The sequence below is a fragment of the Micromys minutus genome (genome assembly GCF_963924665.1).
Source record: "Micromys minutus genome assembly, chromosome: 3".
NCBI lineage: Eukaryota > Metazoa > Chordata > Mammalia > Rodentia > Muridae > Micromys > Micromys minutus.
In genome coordinates, this window is record NC_137972.1 from 25254642 (window position 1) to 25272307 (window position 17666).

General features: G+C 48.9%; 1 protein-coding gene across 1 annotated transcript in view; it reads right to left on the reverse strand.

Moving 5' to 3' along the window:
* Nucleotides 1-560: 560 nt before the first annotated feature.
* SLC6A13 (solute carrier family 6 member 13) overlaps nt 561-17666 on the reverse strand; it is a 37349-nt gene continuing 20243 nt past the window's right edge. The window contains exons 4-15 of the mRNA XM_080914533.1: nt 16269-16409; nt 13676-13760; nt 12844-12976; nt 11870-12004; nt 5777-5880; nt 4836-4960; nt 3797-3909; nt 3370-3507; nt 2440-2542; nt 2001-2101; nt 1127-1297; nt 561-874 (exon numbers count right to left, since the gene is read on the reverse strand). Of these exons, the coding sequence (XP_080770659.1) occupies nt 752-874; nt 1127-1297; nt 2001-2101; nt 2440-2542; nt 3370-3507; nt 3797-3909; nt 4836-4960; nt 5777-5880; nt 11870-12004; nt 12844-12976; nt 13676-13760; nt 16269-16409 (1472 nt within the window). The 3' untranslated portion in view covers nt 561-751. The remainder of the gene's footprint in view (nt 875-1126; nt 1298-2000; nt 2102-2439; nt 2543-3369; nt 3508-3796; nt 3910-4835; nt 4961-5776; nt 5881-11869; nt 12005-12843; nt 12977-13675; nt 13761-16268; nt 16410-17666) is intronic.

Sequence of the window (17666 nt, forward strand, 5' to 3'; positions counted from 1 at the left end):
AGGGATACAGCAAGGGCCATGTGAACAGGAAAACTGCTGCCAGTCTGTCTTCTTCCTTCTTGTACCCAAGGCCTGGTCCCCTTGGTCCTTCCGTCCATCTTCCTTTCTTAATCTTATGATGAGGATCGGAGAGGGGAGTGTGGAACAGCGGTGGAAAGTGGGGGGTGGGGACCATACAGGAGCACACTCGACACTCTAGGGAAGCGTGGAGAGAGGGGACCGGCTTCCTTCGATCCAAATGTGGGACGGAGGGCAGCGGCCTGACCCCATCATCTGCCTTTCCAACTGCACCACAGCAGCCTTACCTGCTATGTGATTCATAAAAAACTTGGTAATAAAGGAGAACTAGGGGGAGGCAGGACCCTAGAGCCACAATTTCACAAGGAAGAGGGGACAAGGTATGAACAGAGGACAGAAACCAGGCATGTGGGCAAGCAGTTGTGGGAGGAACCTGGATTTAATGACATTTAATGGAAGGATGAGAACCCAGTGAAAAGCCAGGTTTTCACCTCCCCAGCCCTCCCTGGGCTTCCCAAGCTGCCTCAAAGGGGTGTTGCTGATTCGGGCGTGTCACAACGTGTGGACCACCTCGGAATAGGGACATCAAGATAGGAGGTGCCCAACTCAGAAGGTGGGTCTCAAATACCCCCTTTTGTCTTTCTGCCCCAGCACAGAGGGGTGGCTCTGCCCTCTGGATCTGTAGCTGTTCCCACAGCCAGGCTCACAGGTGTGTCTGTCACAGGCCCTGGTCCTAGCAGTTAGACTCCAGTTCTGTGAGACTGAGGAGGGATGTCATCGGCATGGTTGGAGCAGTGGGCTCTGGTTGGTTCTTCTGGGGAAGGTCTTCAGCTGGGCGCACGAGCTGGCGAAGTCTCTGAAAGGACAGTCGTCATTGTAGGGGATGGGTGGCTGCCAATGTTCCTCTTTACAAATGTCTGTCTGTCTGACTGACTTCTCTGATGTGACCTGCTTCCAGCTGCCAACCCCACAGTCACAGTTTGGGTTTTTAAGACTCTTCCTCTGGATCCCTGGTACCCACAACAGGCTGGGTAGTCCCTTTGCCCCCCGTCAAAAGCAGCCCACCTGCCATCAATGAGATTCCCGTCCCCCATTGCTTGACTCCTACCTCTCTAAGTGGGCCCTTGAGACTCCTAAGCTTGTAGATGCTCCAGGCAGGGATGCAGATCATGGAGGACAGAGCTAGGAGCCACCCCAGGGCATCCCCCCACCATGGGTACGTGTACTTCTTATTGTAGGTCACTGGCGTGTATTTGATCAGGGAGAACAAGAAGGTCGCCTGCGGTAAAACGGAAGAGGGAGAGGTTGGTGTTGGAGCCCTGTGCCATCGGCCATTCCACCCCCAACAGCTGCCTGGTCTGGTTTGTTCTCCCAGCAGGGAGTGGTGCTTATCTAGGTCAGTCAGTCTCCAAGCTCTGCCCACATTCTGCTCAAAATCCATTCCTGGGTAGCATGTCCAGTGTACATCCTCTGTCACTGCAGAGAGGGCTTTTGGATCCCTCTCCTCAGTTGCTCTAGTCGGGACTTAATTGTGCGCCATCTCCCACACCAAGAGTCCCGACTCTAAAACATCCTAGCCACTGCGAGCATTTCACCTCTTAAGCCTCTTTGTCTGTAAAGTGGGTGTAAAGCTGACATTTCTCCCGAGAGATGCTGAGAAGGCAAGTGTGTCAAGCTCTCTGTGGACCGTCTTTGGTGCTCACAGGCATGATTCTGAGCAGCCTGGCATCATGTGCCAGTCCTGTCTAGGACATCAGCCTCACACTGTGCTCTTGCTCAACTCACCTCACAGTGACCTGAGCCTGGGCTAGTCCCTCTGTGGGAGGGAAAGGAGGAGTTTATCTTCCTATCTTATCTAGTGAGAGAATGAATGAATACCTAAGGTGATGTCCAAGGCCTATGGAGCTATGGGCCTCCCCTCCACTGCAACCGCAATCCCCTCCACCCAGCATCGTTCTTTTACCCCTTGAGAGTTCCGTTACCAGGCACACAGCTGGCGTGAAAAAGAGCCAACAATATTTGATAAGAGGCCATGGCTTGTACCCAATCATATCTTCAATGTTGTCATAGAAGCGGCTGGCTCCTGTCAGGGAGAAGGAAAAAGGATAGAAGACGTGCTTCAGGCTGTGAGAGTTCAGGATGAGGCCAAACAGACTAGGATGGGCCTGGACAAACGGGCAAGAGACACCATGGCTGGGAGAAAGCAGTCAGCTAGGATTCATTGGCACACATGACAGCAAGGCAGGGGGACACCAAGGCTGTTAAAAGCATCCAGACAGAACAGGAGGCGGGCTCTTTATGTGCACTAGGTATCTCGGTGGCAAGAAAGGTACGTGTGGGCAGCAGATGTCTCGCTTTGGTCTGAGAGTCCTGGCATGGAAGAGTGTGCTAGGCTCTGGGCCCAGGGCGGAAGTCACTCACCGTAAACCCAAGCCACACAGAGGGACTCAAAGATGGCCACGAAGAGTAGACACATGCCACTGGCTGCGTAGTAGTCGAACAGCTGGAACACGTACATGCCGCCCTGCGTGGGAGATGGCTATTGGGAGGAAGCAGAAGGGCCAGCCCCTCTGACCCCTCTGACCCTATGACCCCTATAGCCCTGCAACCTCACAGCAGGGCAGAGGTGGTGAGGCTCACGGACAGTAATGTAAGATAAGAAAGCTTTAGGCTCTGAAGTCCTGAGCCGACTAAGGCAGAAAACCTTAGGCTGGGTTTTTGTGGGGAGGAGGGGTGATGGGAGTTGGGTTTTGTTTTTTGTTGTTGTTGTTGTTGTTGTTTTGGTTTGGTTTGGTTTGGTTTTGTTCGAGTGTTTTTAATCATTGTTTTTATATAGAAGATGGAGAACATCTGAGAGCTAGCTGGTCTTGTTAGTGTTGTCTCTGAGACTGTTTAAGGTCAGACCCAAGAGCTCCAGACCGTGAATATAGCATTTTAAAGAGAGATGGCTCAGTGGTTAAAAGCACTGACTGCTCTTCCAGAGGTTGAGTTCAATTCCCAGCAACCACATGGTGGCTCACAACCATCTGTAATGGGATCTGATGCCCTCTTCTGGTGTGTCCAAAGATAGCTATGGTGTACTCATATATAATAAATAAATCTTTTTAAAAAAAAAGAAAAAAGGAGGGTGGAAATCAGGACAGTCACCACAGGGTGCCTCAAAGTGTTAGGTTCTGTGTCTTGTCCCCAGGGTGCCATTTTCCCTTTGAGGCTATCCCTGGGAAAGCACAGAATCTCACCAGAGTTGTAGAGAGGGAGCCCTAGTTCCCTGGGCCTGTCTTGTGGCTCTTCCCAGTGCCATTATCTGTTTGGCTGCTAGTTCATCCCCCATCAAGCCTCCCAGACCCTCACCTCTGTAAGCATAATGAGCCCAATGAAGAAGGAGACAACAGACACGATCAGGATGAGGACCTCCCTCCGGTTCTTCTTGCGGAACACCCGGGGATACATGTCCACCAGTGCTGTCACCAGGCTTTCTACACACACAAACTGAATGAGACAGTAAGAGAAAGTGGGGGAAAGAGAACTCCCACAGCCTGCCAGCCAGCTCCAGCTTCCTTCCAGCCAGCAGCCTCCCTCTCCAGCCCCCAAGAGCAGTTATCCTTATATGGTGGGTATGAGCTGACCCATCCTGGAAGCTCCGCTGGGTCCCTGGAAACGCACCCACCTCTGACATTCACCCAGTCCCCAACAATTCAAGGTCTCGTGGGGATAGAAACCCAACCATCACCCTCTGGAACCATTCATCCCTCGGACCTGGAGAAACCGCCTCTGATACCTGGCTATCTAGTCCCAGGAGAACAACCATGAAGAAGAAACAGCAGGCCCACAATGGTGAGAAGGGTAACATCACCACAGCTCGAGGGTAGGCGATGAATGCCAGGCCAGGGCCTAGAGAGAGAGCAGAGAAACACAGCCCTGAGCCTGAGCCAGCTCCAGGCCTCTGCAAGCCCAGGGCCTCCCAGGATGGGGCCATGGGATAACAGAGCTGCAAGAAACTGCCCCCAAAAATTATCATCTCCCACGCATCCTAACACAAGCCACCCAAACTTCTACTTGGTTTCCAGTTTCCAAGACACCGCTGGCACGAAGAGAACCTAGAGATCCAAGCAATGAAAAAATCTGGATCTAACAAGGGCTCCAGACACCCAAGTCTACTTCCTCAAGCCAAGAGTCTCAAGCTAAGAATGAGGTCCAGGAGTAGCAGGCCAAACAAATCCAAGAAGCTTCACTAAAGGAAGAATAAGTGGCAGGGGGGTGGGAGTGCCTGCTGCAAACCACAGCAGGGGAGGACAATTGTGCTAGCAATTGTAGTAAAGGATTCTCCTTGAGGGCTGCATTTGGTCTGGACCAGCAATTCATGGCTACCCAGAAGCCTTTTTTGTCCCCACCCACCATGAGCGAACTAGAATCACTTTTAGAATCCATTGACACATTTACTATTAAATAACTAACTGTTCTTCAGCTGACTTCTGAAGAGTGACTTCTCCTGCCAAAGCCTGGTTAAGCCATAGGCAGCTTTCTCTGAACAGCCAAGGGTACCCCGTGACCTTGGACACAGTCCCCACACTAGAAGAGTGGGAGAGAATTAGTATCAGTTTCACACAGTTCACACCACATGGTATGGGCAGGAAATCTCCACATAGCCTGTGCCAGATACTGTCTCAATGCCCTTTACTGTACAGACCCGTACAGTTAGGTTTCCCTAGTCTGGAAATCTGAAACACTCCAAAACTGGAAGCTTTTGGGGGGAGGGGTTAGCTCTGGATCCTGGTTGTCAAAAGTACACCTGTCCTCAACCTCCCCTGATCACTCACCTGATTCAGCAACCTCAGAGATGGGCACGCCCTGCTCCTGAGACATGAAACCCAGGATGGAGAAGATGGCAAACCCTGCTATGAAGCTGGTGCTGCTGTTGAGGATGCACAGGGCGATGCAGTCCCTGTGGGGTATGGGTGGGAGAAGGAGGCATCCGGCAGGTCAGAAAAGAATGGCCAAGAACACAGCCTCTCCTATAGTTGCAGAGGCCAAGGGTAAGGTTCCCTGACAGAATTTAGACTGTTCAAAGTACACCCCTCTTCTATCCCATTTAACCCCTGACTAGTTCGTATGTGGGATGACCATGGTGGTCCTGAAGGAAGGATGCTGTGTAGAAGAGGATCCATAAACACTCCAGGCACTCCATCACCTATACTGATACTGTACTTCTGGTGACACGGTCACTCTGATGTGAACCCAGGTGGTTTGGATGTAGATAATCACAAATGGCAAGTAATTCTTAGACATCTCGATTTGGTCTTGAAATTCGCAATAGAATCTTGGGCTGTATTTTAGATAACATTAAAACTGACTTAAAGTCTTGAGCATGAAACAGGTGAGAAGGGTGGGGGGAGTTATAAAATGAAGAAGGTGTCTGGGGGTAGGCTGGAGCAATGAGGTGAGGACGTGTAAGGGCACATCATTTGCCAGATAGAGTCACCATGACAGAGTCATCGTTACACGACATTGGTAATTACTTCCCAGAGTGTTGGAATAGCTTTCTTGCATCTATGAATCTCTTAATAAGCCAGGGAAGGTTGGGAACCCCATATGGTCTTCCAGCCAATCACAACCATCCTACCTTTTAAAAAGCAACCTTCTGCCCATCCTATATGACTTTTCCATACCCCTGGGGTACTAAGGTAGGATGCAGATGGATCAGGTGCATGAGCTAGTGTGGTCCACCCTGGTCTAGCTTAGCAAGAGGCAGGAGAGTCACCTGTAGCAATTGTTGTGGTAATTGTTGTAGCTTCCCAGGGCCGTGAGGCACCCCAGACAGATGGCAAAGGAGAAGAAGATCTGGGTGCCCGCATCCATCCACACCTATACAAGGGAAAGGGGGAAGCTGAGCCATACAAAAGGCTATGTGAGTCTCCATGGGATAACAGGCATGCTTCAAGCCCTGGCTAATGGCAGTGTCAGACCTGTCTCCATTGCTCACCTACGCTCTCCACCTCAATTCCCTAAGTGGGTTAAGGGATGCCTCAAGATGGAACAGATGCTGGGCATTCAAAGAAAACTAACAGCAGCTTGGAGGAGAGGAGGAGAGGATGCTCTAAACCTAGAGACTGGTATCAGTTTTTCAATCATGGCTGCAAAGCGCTTAGCTCTGCTTCATGTCCTATTAGTTTCCTGGCGGTGTGGACCATGGTGAAGGCATTTGGAGGAATATGGTCCATAATACCAAAGCCATTTCAAGCATGTAGCTTTGTCCCACAGTACTCTGCGTCTTAAAGGCAGGGAGAATTGTCCTCCTCTCACGGGGGTCCAGAGGATGAAATGGAAAACAAAAACTTTCCCCATCCTAACCTCAGAGTGGCGGCCACTGTTTTCTCAGCTGGCTGACCCGGCCTTGCATGTTGTGGTTTAGATCTAACAGCTAGAATAATAGCCCAGTGAGAAAAAAACACCAAGGCTCAGGGATAAACTGTTTGCAGGGTTACGGGAGATGGGCTCTGGAGGCTACAACACTCTTACCTCCCACATTTCCTCCCATGGATAACAACCTCCAGTGCCTCCTCTGGCCCCACACAAGGCTCTTTAGCCTCTTCCTGCCCATCCCTAATTCCTTAAGCATAAGCATGCCCTCAAACTCCCTGCTCTAGCCTCACCCCACCTTCCACTCTCCCTGATCACTCTCAATCCTAGTCAAGTACCCATCTTCCTCTACATCCTGGGGATACTGGTGACATCTCAGAATGACTCCAGGTCCTCGGGCAACATCCACAGCTGAAACTGAATCTCAAAGGCTGGAGGAGAATCCCGAACTCATACCTTTTCCAAAGCTCCCTGGTGACACTAAGAGTCAGCTACAGGATCACTCTCACATAGTCCTTGAGAAGAGACAGCAGAAGCAGACCCCCTCCTCTCATCACAGTTCTGTCTCCACAGGCATGGGGACCAAACAGAAAGATGGCAGAGGACAGGAGAGAATCTGAAGCCTTCTGTCCTCTCTGCTCACTGAGAACCTCTTCCAGGAAAAAGCCAGCAGCAGTATGAGAAACCGCAGAGGATGGGGAAGTACCAGAGCTAACCAGACAGCAGCATAGGAGGTAGAAGACAACAGATAACCCAGGAGGAAATTGCAATGGGACAAAGGAAATGAGCCTTTATAAACAGCTGGACAAATAGAGGCACAGTTGAGAAGAAGACCACAAGGACAGGTGAGGGTATTTTTGGAATCCAAAGTGGTGTCACCCATGTGTGGCTATTCCTTTATGGTGTTCCATGTACTCTGCGCTCCAAAACCTGTTGCAGGTATCTTTGGGAAGCACAGTGGCCTCTCATATGTAGAAGTTAGGTCCTGGTTCTTTCTTCCAGCCCCATACTCCCAGGAATAAGACTTAGACTCAAAATGTATTTCCAAATACTTAGCCACATAGTTAGGGTTTTCTCTAACTAGATCCTAACTTACTATGATCCATTTATTTTAACCACATTCTGCCACATGGCTGGTTACCTGTGCTTAGGTATTAAGTGTCCATTTCTTCACATCTTCCTGGGTGAATCGCCGTTGCCCAGCTCTGTCCCAGAATCCTTTCTGCCTCCCGAATGCCCCACCTTCTATTCTACCCTTTCCTATAGACCATGAGGATTTTTTAGATTGACAGGTGATGGATCCATACAATACACAAGATATTCTCTCTACATTCATATTGCTCTATCCTTATTGTCCATGGGGTGCGGGCCACTTAAAGGGCAGAACGTTGAATCAAGAGACATTGAGCCAGGACAGAGAGGGTATCCCTGTCCTGGCGGTGAGAGGGCTGAGTTAATGGGACAGCTATCATGATGCCAGCTGCTTTCTCCAAATAGACCATGCAGGCCATGACTGAACCGCCTGCAAGCCTCACTAGCCTTGCACTTTTGCCCCATGCCTCACAGTGCGTTGACCCTGTATTACAAGAGCAGCCCTGCGTATTTACAGAGACACCGGGATAGCTCTTAGGCAAGCAGTGGCTCCATCCTGTGACCACGCATATTTGTGATCCTGGATTTGGGACTAACTCTTCAGAGAAACCATGGCTTGGCTGTTTGCCTTACCTAGCAGGGGTTGGGGACAGGGAAGCAGAAAGGACCATGTCAGGAAAGAGGTTAATGAGAACAGAGAAACTGCCACAGGAGGGCCAGCATTCCTAGCTCAAGGGTCAGATGTGGCCTTTGACGGGAGCCCTCTAGCTGTGAGCTTGGCAGGCCTCACTTTGTGCAGCTGCAGCCTCATCAAGCCTGCTGGAGTCCGGGGTTGGGGGGGAGGGCTTCATGAACACACAGAGCAAGCTGTTCTGTTTCTCACCACAGGCAACCCACTCCCAGATCATTCCAGGCACCCTGGGTTTCAGAACAAAACTCTGATGTGTCTCCCCCTGGGCCAGGAGATTGACCCAGAAAAAAAAGGAGTATGAAAAACACTTGGTGGGATTTGGGTTAAAAGAGGCCTTTGAGGGAGAAGGAACTGAGGGACCTCAGTAGATCCAAGGCTGATGTCTTCATCCTCCATATTTGTGGATAAATGCCTGCTCTTCTGAGAAAGACAGTGGTCTACAACAGAACAACCCTGATCAAACAAATTAGGGCTCTAGCCCCACCTCCAGTCATTTCACAAGGAAAATCCATACAATAAAAAATAAAATAACGTATGTGAAATGCCTAATGCATATATAAATGTTAAGTTCCTATCCTAGAGTAACACAAAAGTAGTCCTTAGAACTCAAATAATTTCTGATGGCCCTGATGGTACATGCCTTGTAATCCCAGCACTTGGGAAGAAGAGAAAGAAAGAACAAGAATTCAAGGTCATTCTTAACTATAAAGCAAGTACCAGGCCAGCTTGGACTGCATGAGTCCCTGTCTTTTAATTATGTATGTATATATAATTTACATATATATACATATATTTGTAAGCTACATGAGTCCTTGTCTTTACATATATTTTTTTCTGGACATATCAAAGATGAAGGGTAAGGCATCAGACTCCAAATGAGTATTCAAGACCAAAGCTACCCTTCTCACATACTAGCTTCTACTTCTTGACAAGCCTCTTCGATTTTCTAAGCTTTCACATCTCCATCTATAAAATGAGGCCAATACCTGACTCAGGATGCATTTGATGATTAAAACGATTCAGTCATGTCAGGCCTGACAAGATATAAGCACATCACACAGATGAGCAGCTTTTGCTTACTCTCACAGTAGATAGCACCACGATAAAGAACTAGCTCTAATCTATGGCCACAGCACCCCACTTTATAAGAATTACAACATGGGGGCTAAAAGTTTCCACGGGGCTCTTCAGATGATCTACCCCCACTCCCTGCCCTTATTCTCAGCCAAAGTTCAGTAGAATAAGAGGTTAGGGTGAGGGAGAGACACTCTGAGCAAAGCAGGTGCAGTGTTCCTAAGAGCCAGTTCTCAGCATGAACCCAGGAGCCTGGGAAAGGCAGGAACACAGCCAGCACACAGCAAGCCTGGCAGAGAGGCGGAAATGAGAGAGGAACCCAGCAGTCTCCCCTGGCTCTCTGCCTCTGTTCTTGGCGGGAGAGATGCCTTTAGTCTTTGTGTTACCTAGTGGGGATTCTGTACCTTTCTCAAGTGCCAGTTGGAATTATCACACTCCCCAAGGAGTGCCAACTACATTCAATTAGGGCCTAGCAGGATGTCCCACCCTACAATACTCAGCTCACTGATGACAAGACCTACCTTCCACTGAGCTACCCTTGAAACTGCAGCCACAGAGCCTATAGAACAGGGAAGTTCCCTGTGTAGCCTACAGCAGCCTGCAGACTGCACCATGGCAACAGAAGCTGGGTGTTCAATAAGCCTTCCTCTCTGAGGCAATCAAGTCACGGCTTCATTAGCCCCTGGAGCTGAAGGTTGCCTGGACCACACTCATATCTTCTGGAAACATAGAGCAAACGCTGCATCTAGAATGGGCCTGGCTCAATACAGCTTTTGGCGAATGACTTGCACAAGAAGCCAAGGTGGACAGACAGGGACCTCCAGAAGAGGTCAGAAAGTTTTCCGGGTTTGTCAGCATCCAGACCTGCTTCCAGTTGCAGACGTGAATAGAAATAGCCTTAAAGCCCAGAGGTAAGAGAACTTGCCTGGCTTGTATGGAGCCCTGCCGTCGTCATCTCCAAAACCACAAAATCTTAAGGATCTCTAGGCCTCAGTTTCTCTATCTATAAAAATAGAAGTATCTCATTAATATGCTGTGGGGATTAGCTAAAAATAAGACATGGAAGCCTCCTAAGAGTGCCAGGGATATATAAATAGCTGATTAGGACAAAGCCACCAATACTGGGCTCCTTTGGTCCCTCAGTTTACCTGCCTGGCCTTGCTTTCCTGCTCTCAGTCCTACCTACAAATAAAAGTGAGATTTTCCCACGGATTCATGGCTCTGCTGTTCTCCAACTTTAAAAGGTCCCTTTTACAAGGCAGATCCAAGCCTGACTTTCCTTGGCCTGCCTACACAGCTGCCCCAGAGAGGCCTGCTTATAGTCCACTATCCGTCACAACCATCTGGTTCCAGGTAAAGACAAGGGGCTTCTGAATTGTGGAACAGAAACATCACTTGTGTGCAGCCTAGGGCTACAGTATGACATCTGCACAGTAGAAACATCAACAGCTCTGGTCCTATAGGTTGGCTCTGTAGCCAGACCACGTCCAAATGCGTGTGTGGCAGTATGGCAGTACCCTGCACCTCTGTGGTTTCTGAGAACCTAGACAGGAGGAAGAAAGGTTCATATCTCACAGGAAGACTCGAGGCTGCTGGAGTTCGTGAGGAGAGTCTAACCGAGGCTGTCCTGGCTGTCCTAAGAAGACTTGCCATCCCTTCAGGTGAGGCTAAAAACTTGGGAACTCTGGTCAACCCAAATTCCACCCAAAGGGGAACTCTTGCCTTAAAAGGAGGAACTCAGGGGCCCTGGGCCCATCCCTTGCCTTTCTATCTTCCAGCTACTTCGCAGACAGGGCTTGTCCCTTGTTATTTTTTAACCACTTGGAAGGCCATCCAACAGTCTTCTAGGTATTGGGAGCCACTTGCCCTCAATTCTCCCGGGAGTTCCTTGCACCAGTACAGAGAGTCTCTAGACCAAGGGGAGTATCACTGACTAATACACAGTATCCCTTCTGAGCCAGAGAAGCGTGGGTGACATGTGACACTAGGCAGCCGTCTCTGTGCCCAGGCCACTTGACCACTCTCCGTGTCTACTTGCCAGAAGCAAGGGCTTCACAGGCTGCTTTGTGTTCCCGCACTGTAAAGTAACAACCCTCCAGCGCTCCTCCCTGGACACAGTGAGGCTGTCAGCACTGTAGACCGCAGAGGAGATGGGGAAGCTGAAGGAAAAGAGACAACTGACAGGAAATTAGATACCAGCCCAACTGTTATGGGAGGAGCAGGAAGCTGAGGCTGGAGGGTTGGGTCACTAGGCCAGAGAGGGGGCACCACAGAGCAAATGGGGTGGCAGGCTGAGAGGGGAGAACCAAGGAAGGAAGCTCAGAAAGAAGCATGGAATTTGAGAATGAGAGAAAAGGGTGTGGCCTGCAGTATATATGCTTAGTCCCAAACGGGTTGTTATTGCCAGGGTCCCGAGTCTTCTGGGTTCCCTGGGGTAGCTGTAGACAAGAAAGAGCAGGGGTAGACTCCATATGACCATAACCAATTGCTGGCTGTTTCTGCAGAAGGGAATAGTCCCGCACCTGCTACACTGACCACCACCACCACAGATGCCCTGGGGACCATCCAGAATCAGGGATACTTCATATAGCTCAAGCACCCCCAGAGCCCTCTGGTGGCCCTGAAGTAGCTGCTCACCTGGGGATCCCACAGACGTGTGATGTTGGGGTACAGGTAAAACTGAATTCCTTGGGCCGCTCCGGGCAGCGTCACTCCTCGAATCAACAGGACCACCAGCATGAGGTAGGGGAAGGTGGCTGTAAAGTACACCACCTGCCCAAGGCCCAGGAGAAACAGGAAGAGAGTGGGGAAGCAAGGTTCATGCTGGAATTTCCTAGCAGAGGAATGGGGCTGACACAGGAGCTCTCGCCGCCCCCCAGAAGAGGCCAAGGGAGTTCCCCGCCTGCTCTTTTCTCCGCCTCACAGCTGTTCAGCTCCATCTCTCCAATCCTCTGGCCACGACTCACCTCTCCACCCTACACTCTATTCAGTATTTGTGCAGTGGTCAGATGAACGCAAGCATTTGCCCACACAAGCGCTTAGAGCTACAAACAACAGCGTCTGGTTTGCAAATGTCTGTGCGATGTGATCTTTCCTCCATGGGCAGTCAGATTAGTAAAGAAGACCTCCAAGGTAAAGAGAGGCTTCCAAGGCAGGAGTCCAGAAGAGCTCAAGATGTGTATATGTGTGTATACACACACACATACACACACACACACACACTCAAACATGCATGCACAGACTCCACTTTATACTCTCTAGGATATAAAGAGGCCAAAACTCCTAAACTGGCTGAGAATCACTGTGTGGTCTAACAGCAATCTCTATCCACTGAACTGTTTTATAAAATGGGGACCCGTAGCTCTGTTGAATTTGCAAGATGCTCACGAACACTGTAGATTACAAACTAGAGTTCTTCTAGTGCTACCCCTCCTCCCTCTCTGCTTCCATTTACCACCCAAGAGTACACAAATGGAACCCATGAGAGACACAGGAACAAGGAAGGAAGCCACATAAACTGCCATGTCGTTCCCTCCTGTCTCCACTAGGCTAACGGAAGGGTGGCAGCCCCTGTGAAAGGCACATTGTCCTGGGAGCTCGCCAGCACTGACCTTGCCCGTGGACTTGACCCCCTTCCAGATGCAGAAGTAGCAGATGATCCAGGCGAGCAGGAGGCACAGGACCAGCTCCCAGCGCAGGGACCCCAGGTGCTGGATGCCATCTGAGAGCTTCAGGACTCGCCTCCTAAGAAAGCAGATAGACCCTGACCTCCCTCTTGGGTTTCTTCCCTTCCTTCCCCTCTCTCTTTTCTGTGTTTGTATTTACTTTATGGTTTTGCTCTTTGTTTTTCGTGTGTGTGTGTGTGTGTGTGTGTGTGTGTGTTTTCCTGTGTAAGGGTTAGAACCCAAGGCCATGAACATGCTAAGCAACTGCCCTAACTCTGGGGGTATTTGTATGAGCAACAGAGCAACACCTCTAAGCTCTTATCCAAGGCTTGTCAGCTCCTTGCACTGAGACCTGTGTTCTCCTTTGCACAGATACGGAGGTAGACTTAAGGTGCGGCTACCGTACACTGTGCCCAGTTCAGTTTGCTTGGAATGTTCACTGATCATGAGAGAGGGATGCAGACCTAAACCTTCTCATCCATCTGAGGATTCTTGATGTCAGGGATCGAGCCTTGGGTGAATGACATTTGGGGACCGGGTCTAGACGAGCTGTAACACTGCCAGCCACAGGGAGGGTGGTCAGGTATATAGGCACTCACTGTGTATATGGGCACTCTCTAATATAAGAATTACAAAGTTCATCGGAGAACAATCATGCATTAAGCATAGTAAAGGTACTACAGAACTAAATCACATAGGAGCTGCCCAGGGGAATTCTCTGCCCAGGCTCTTCTTTAGAATACGCAGCCACATCCAGAAGGAGAAAGGCCTCACTTACTCCCAGAACTCGATGACAGGAGAGGTGGCATTCTCAGATGTCACATTAAAGGAGCCGTTGGTCTTCTGGAACTCCACACAGTTTTCTACCCGGAAACCCCAGGGAAGGAACAAAGAGAAAGTTCATCAGTCAACACTGTTCATGGCCAACAAGAACAGGATCAGAATATGGTGTCTAGAAGGCCCTGGACTAGAATCCTGCGAACCCCACATCTCTCAAGCAGCAGCCAGCCCACCTCACGTCTCACACACTCCCTCTGTAGATTTCTCACCCCTTTTCTACAGATTCTCATTGAAGTGTGGCCCAACAGCACAAGAAGAGGGTCTCTGTGCCAGGTGCTTCCAAAAATGCGCTATCCCTAGGGGACTGGCCCAGGGAGAGCCCCAGCCTTGGAGGAATGGCGAGAACATCTTTTAGGAAAGTCACATAGCAACATGGCTATGATGCAGGGGCAAGGTCAGAGAGTGCTGGCTTGAACGCTGATTCTCCAGGTACTGGCTGTGTGGACTTGGGTGTGGAACACCCTAAGCATCACGTCCCTGATCTCTAGAGCATAGATATTAGTCTGAGGAAATGATGGAATAGTGAGACTATAAATAATGAGACTGTAAATGTGAGGCAATAGATGGCTCTTTGTTACCTGCACACTTTTACAGAAGTCTTTTTAATGTTTTATCAACAATATAACATTGGTGGATGTAAAGACTGGGGAACAGCAAGATAGCTCAGAGAGTATTCACCACCAAGCTTGACAAAGTACACTACCTCTTTCTATAGCCCTGTCTACGTTGTTTCCAGTGTGTGTGCTGGCTAGCTGTGTGTCTATTAGAGAAGAAGGAAGGAACCTGAATTGAGAATATGCCTTCATAAGATTGGGTTATAGGTCACCCTACAGAGCATTCCCTTGCTTAGTGATTGATGGGGGACAGCCCAGCCCATTGTGGGTGGTACCATCCTTTGTTCTGAGTTCTAAAAGAAGGCAGACAGAAAGTCATGAGGGGCAAGCCAGTGAGGCAGCACCCCGCCATGGCCTCTGTATCAGCTCCTGCCTCCAGGTTCCCACCCTGTGTGAGTTCCTGTCCTGACTTCCTTCAGTGATAAACAATGGTATGGAAAACAACCCTTCCCTCCCCAAGTTGCTTTTGGTCATGGTGTTTCATCACAGCAATAGTGAACCTAAGACAGTGTGCCTTTTGCTGCTCAGTGGCAGCTCCAGGAGAATAGGGCTCTTTGCTTTCATGCAGTCACAGGAACCTAAAGGTTGAGCTATATTCCCAGGCCATGAACATTTTCTTGAAATCTTCTAAGGTAGGCAGCCAACTTGTGCTAGGAGAAAGCACCCTTTCTGCCACACTGCCTTTCCAGCTAATTAGAACATCAGAAAGCACCAAGAAGAAAAGTGCCCATGAGGGCCCAGGGTCAGTGCAAGGCCACCAGGCCATCTGAGAAGAGCCCATTGCACTCTTGCATAGTTGGGAAGCATGCCTCCAAGATCTGCCTTTTCATTTGACAAAGATGGTGGAATGCAGGTGGTAACCTGGGATGGGCAAGGGCTCACCCGAGAAGGCAGTGTAAAGCATCAGGCCACTGATTGTCATGGGGAGCTAGGAAAAACAGGCAGACACCAGATCCAGAAGGCATAAAAAAAAAAAAAAAAAAGCCAATCCGAACTTGGCAAGTCAAGGACTCTAACTGCCATTCGGAGCCAAGCGATGCCTCTGCCCAAGCACTCATTAGTCCTTGCCACCGGCACGTCATACAGTCTTATGGGCAAGGACGACAAGATGCTTGGACAGTGACTATGGTGTGCAGCAATAAGAAGCAAAGCAGAACAGTGACCAGCGTGTTCTTCCTTTGTGGTACCCTGCAGGGGAGCCACAAGCCCATCTGGTGCGGAATGGTAAAATTCCACAGTTCTGCTCCTCAGACACCTCAGACCCTGGCCATGTGTCGGGTGCTCCTCATAGGCTGGGCTACCGAGAGGTCCCACTCCAGACAGCTTTGCTGTTATAACAGTTCTCAATCCATCAGACTCGATAGTTCTATTGTCCTAGGCTGCTCATGTGGCTCTGTAAACACAGAAGTTAATCGCTACCGTAAGTTTCACTGATAATGGGCAAAACAGCTCACTGCCAAGTTGAGCCCAGATAATTTGAAAAACCATAAAGCAATATCAGATGTGGAAAAAACAAGTAAGTAAGCAGACATATCAAACAGGCCATGTGCTAGACAGAAATAAGCAAGTAACTGAACACAGAAGAAGGCGGTTCTGTGTGCAAAGTGCACATGGTATATGGGTTCTTTTTAAGCCCATGACATTTCGTTCGAGAGGCTGGTGACATCTCACATTTTGAAGGAGTGTTGACTGAGGAAGCAGGGCCTTCACACCAAACATGTCTTATATCACAGAATTCCACTTCAGTCCCTTCCTCTTTTTTTTTTTTTTTTTTTTTTTTTTTTTTTTTATGATCTATTTGGCTGATTCCTAGTTTAAAATGTGAACTAGGGATTAGACACCTGGGATACGGTGCAATCTCCCTCCTGGTTAACATAACAAGGTAGAAGGAAGTGGGCTTTTCAGCAATGATCTTACCTGTATTCCACTCATGGCTGCAACTTCCCCAGGGGAGGTCACTGGTGAAGCTGCTGAAGAGGTAGAAGAGAGCCCAGGCCAGGACAACGATGTAGTAGACATTGAGGAGGCTGACGATCATCTGTGAGGCGTAGCCGATGCCTGGGGAGGGGACTGAAGCTTTGGGCCAAGACAGTGCAAAAATTCTCACACACCACCCATGCCTGTGCAGGAACGGTCTTGCTTGCACTTTCAGGGTCCATAGCAAGAAGTGTTAGGCCTAGCCTCCCGGTCAAAGGAGTAGAGTTGCTAAGCTCGGTGGTCTCCTAGGCTGGCCCAGCACTTTTCTCTTCTCTGATAAGCCTGAACTTTGATATTTATCAGGTTCTGAGTTATCTTTTCAATAACTAAGATCAGAGCTAGGCATGATAGCACATACCTATAATCTCAGCACTCAGGAGGCCAGAGGTAGTTAGATTGCCACAAGTTCAAATACAACCTGGTCCACATAGTGAGGCCCTATCTCAAAACTAGGTGAGACTAACTCTCTACCATGGCGATAGTTTATTTCTCCAGAACTAAACTGACATGTCTCTGAAACAAAAATAAAAGAGGAGGGATGAAGGTAGGGCCGGGTTGGTAAACTTGCAGCAGGAGGACCTGATCTTCATTTCATCCTCAGAATCCATGTTTAAAAAAAAAAATCCAGATGTGGTAGTATGTGCTTTTCATGGACTCCCTGGACAACCCGACTGGCCTATTTGAAAAGTTCTAGGCCACGGAGATACTTTATCTCAAAAAAAAAAAAAAAAAAAAAGAGTGGACAACTCCTGAGGAAAAACACCTGAAGTTGACCTCTGCTACTACACACACAGGCACACACACACACATAGGCACACAGCACACACACAGGCACATAAACACAAAACCACAAAAGCAAAGACAGGCAATTCACATAGAAAAAAAATACAAATACTGAATAAACACCTTTAAAATAGTCACCATCTCTAACAGCTTCCCAAGTGTGAGATAACACAAGTAAAATACCATTTTGTAACTACAACTTTGGTGACATTTTTAAAGATAGGATCTCAGATAGTCAAGGGGGCCCTTAGACTTGCTGGATAACCCAGGTTGGTCTTTCATTCCCAGTCTCCTGCTTCGACATCCCCAGTGCTAGCATTACAGAAGTTTGACCCACACCAGTGAAGTTTTGTTTGTCTGACTGATTGATTGATTGATTGATTGATTGATTGATTTTACAAATGTTGTAACTCAGTAGTCTCTACACTTGCCTAGACATTAGGACATTCTGTAGGACTATGGATCTAGTTCAGTGGTAAGACATGTATAAGGTTCCGGGTTCAATTCTGAGCACCACAGGAAATGCGGGAAAATGGTTTGTTTTTAAAAAGAAGA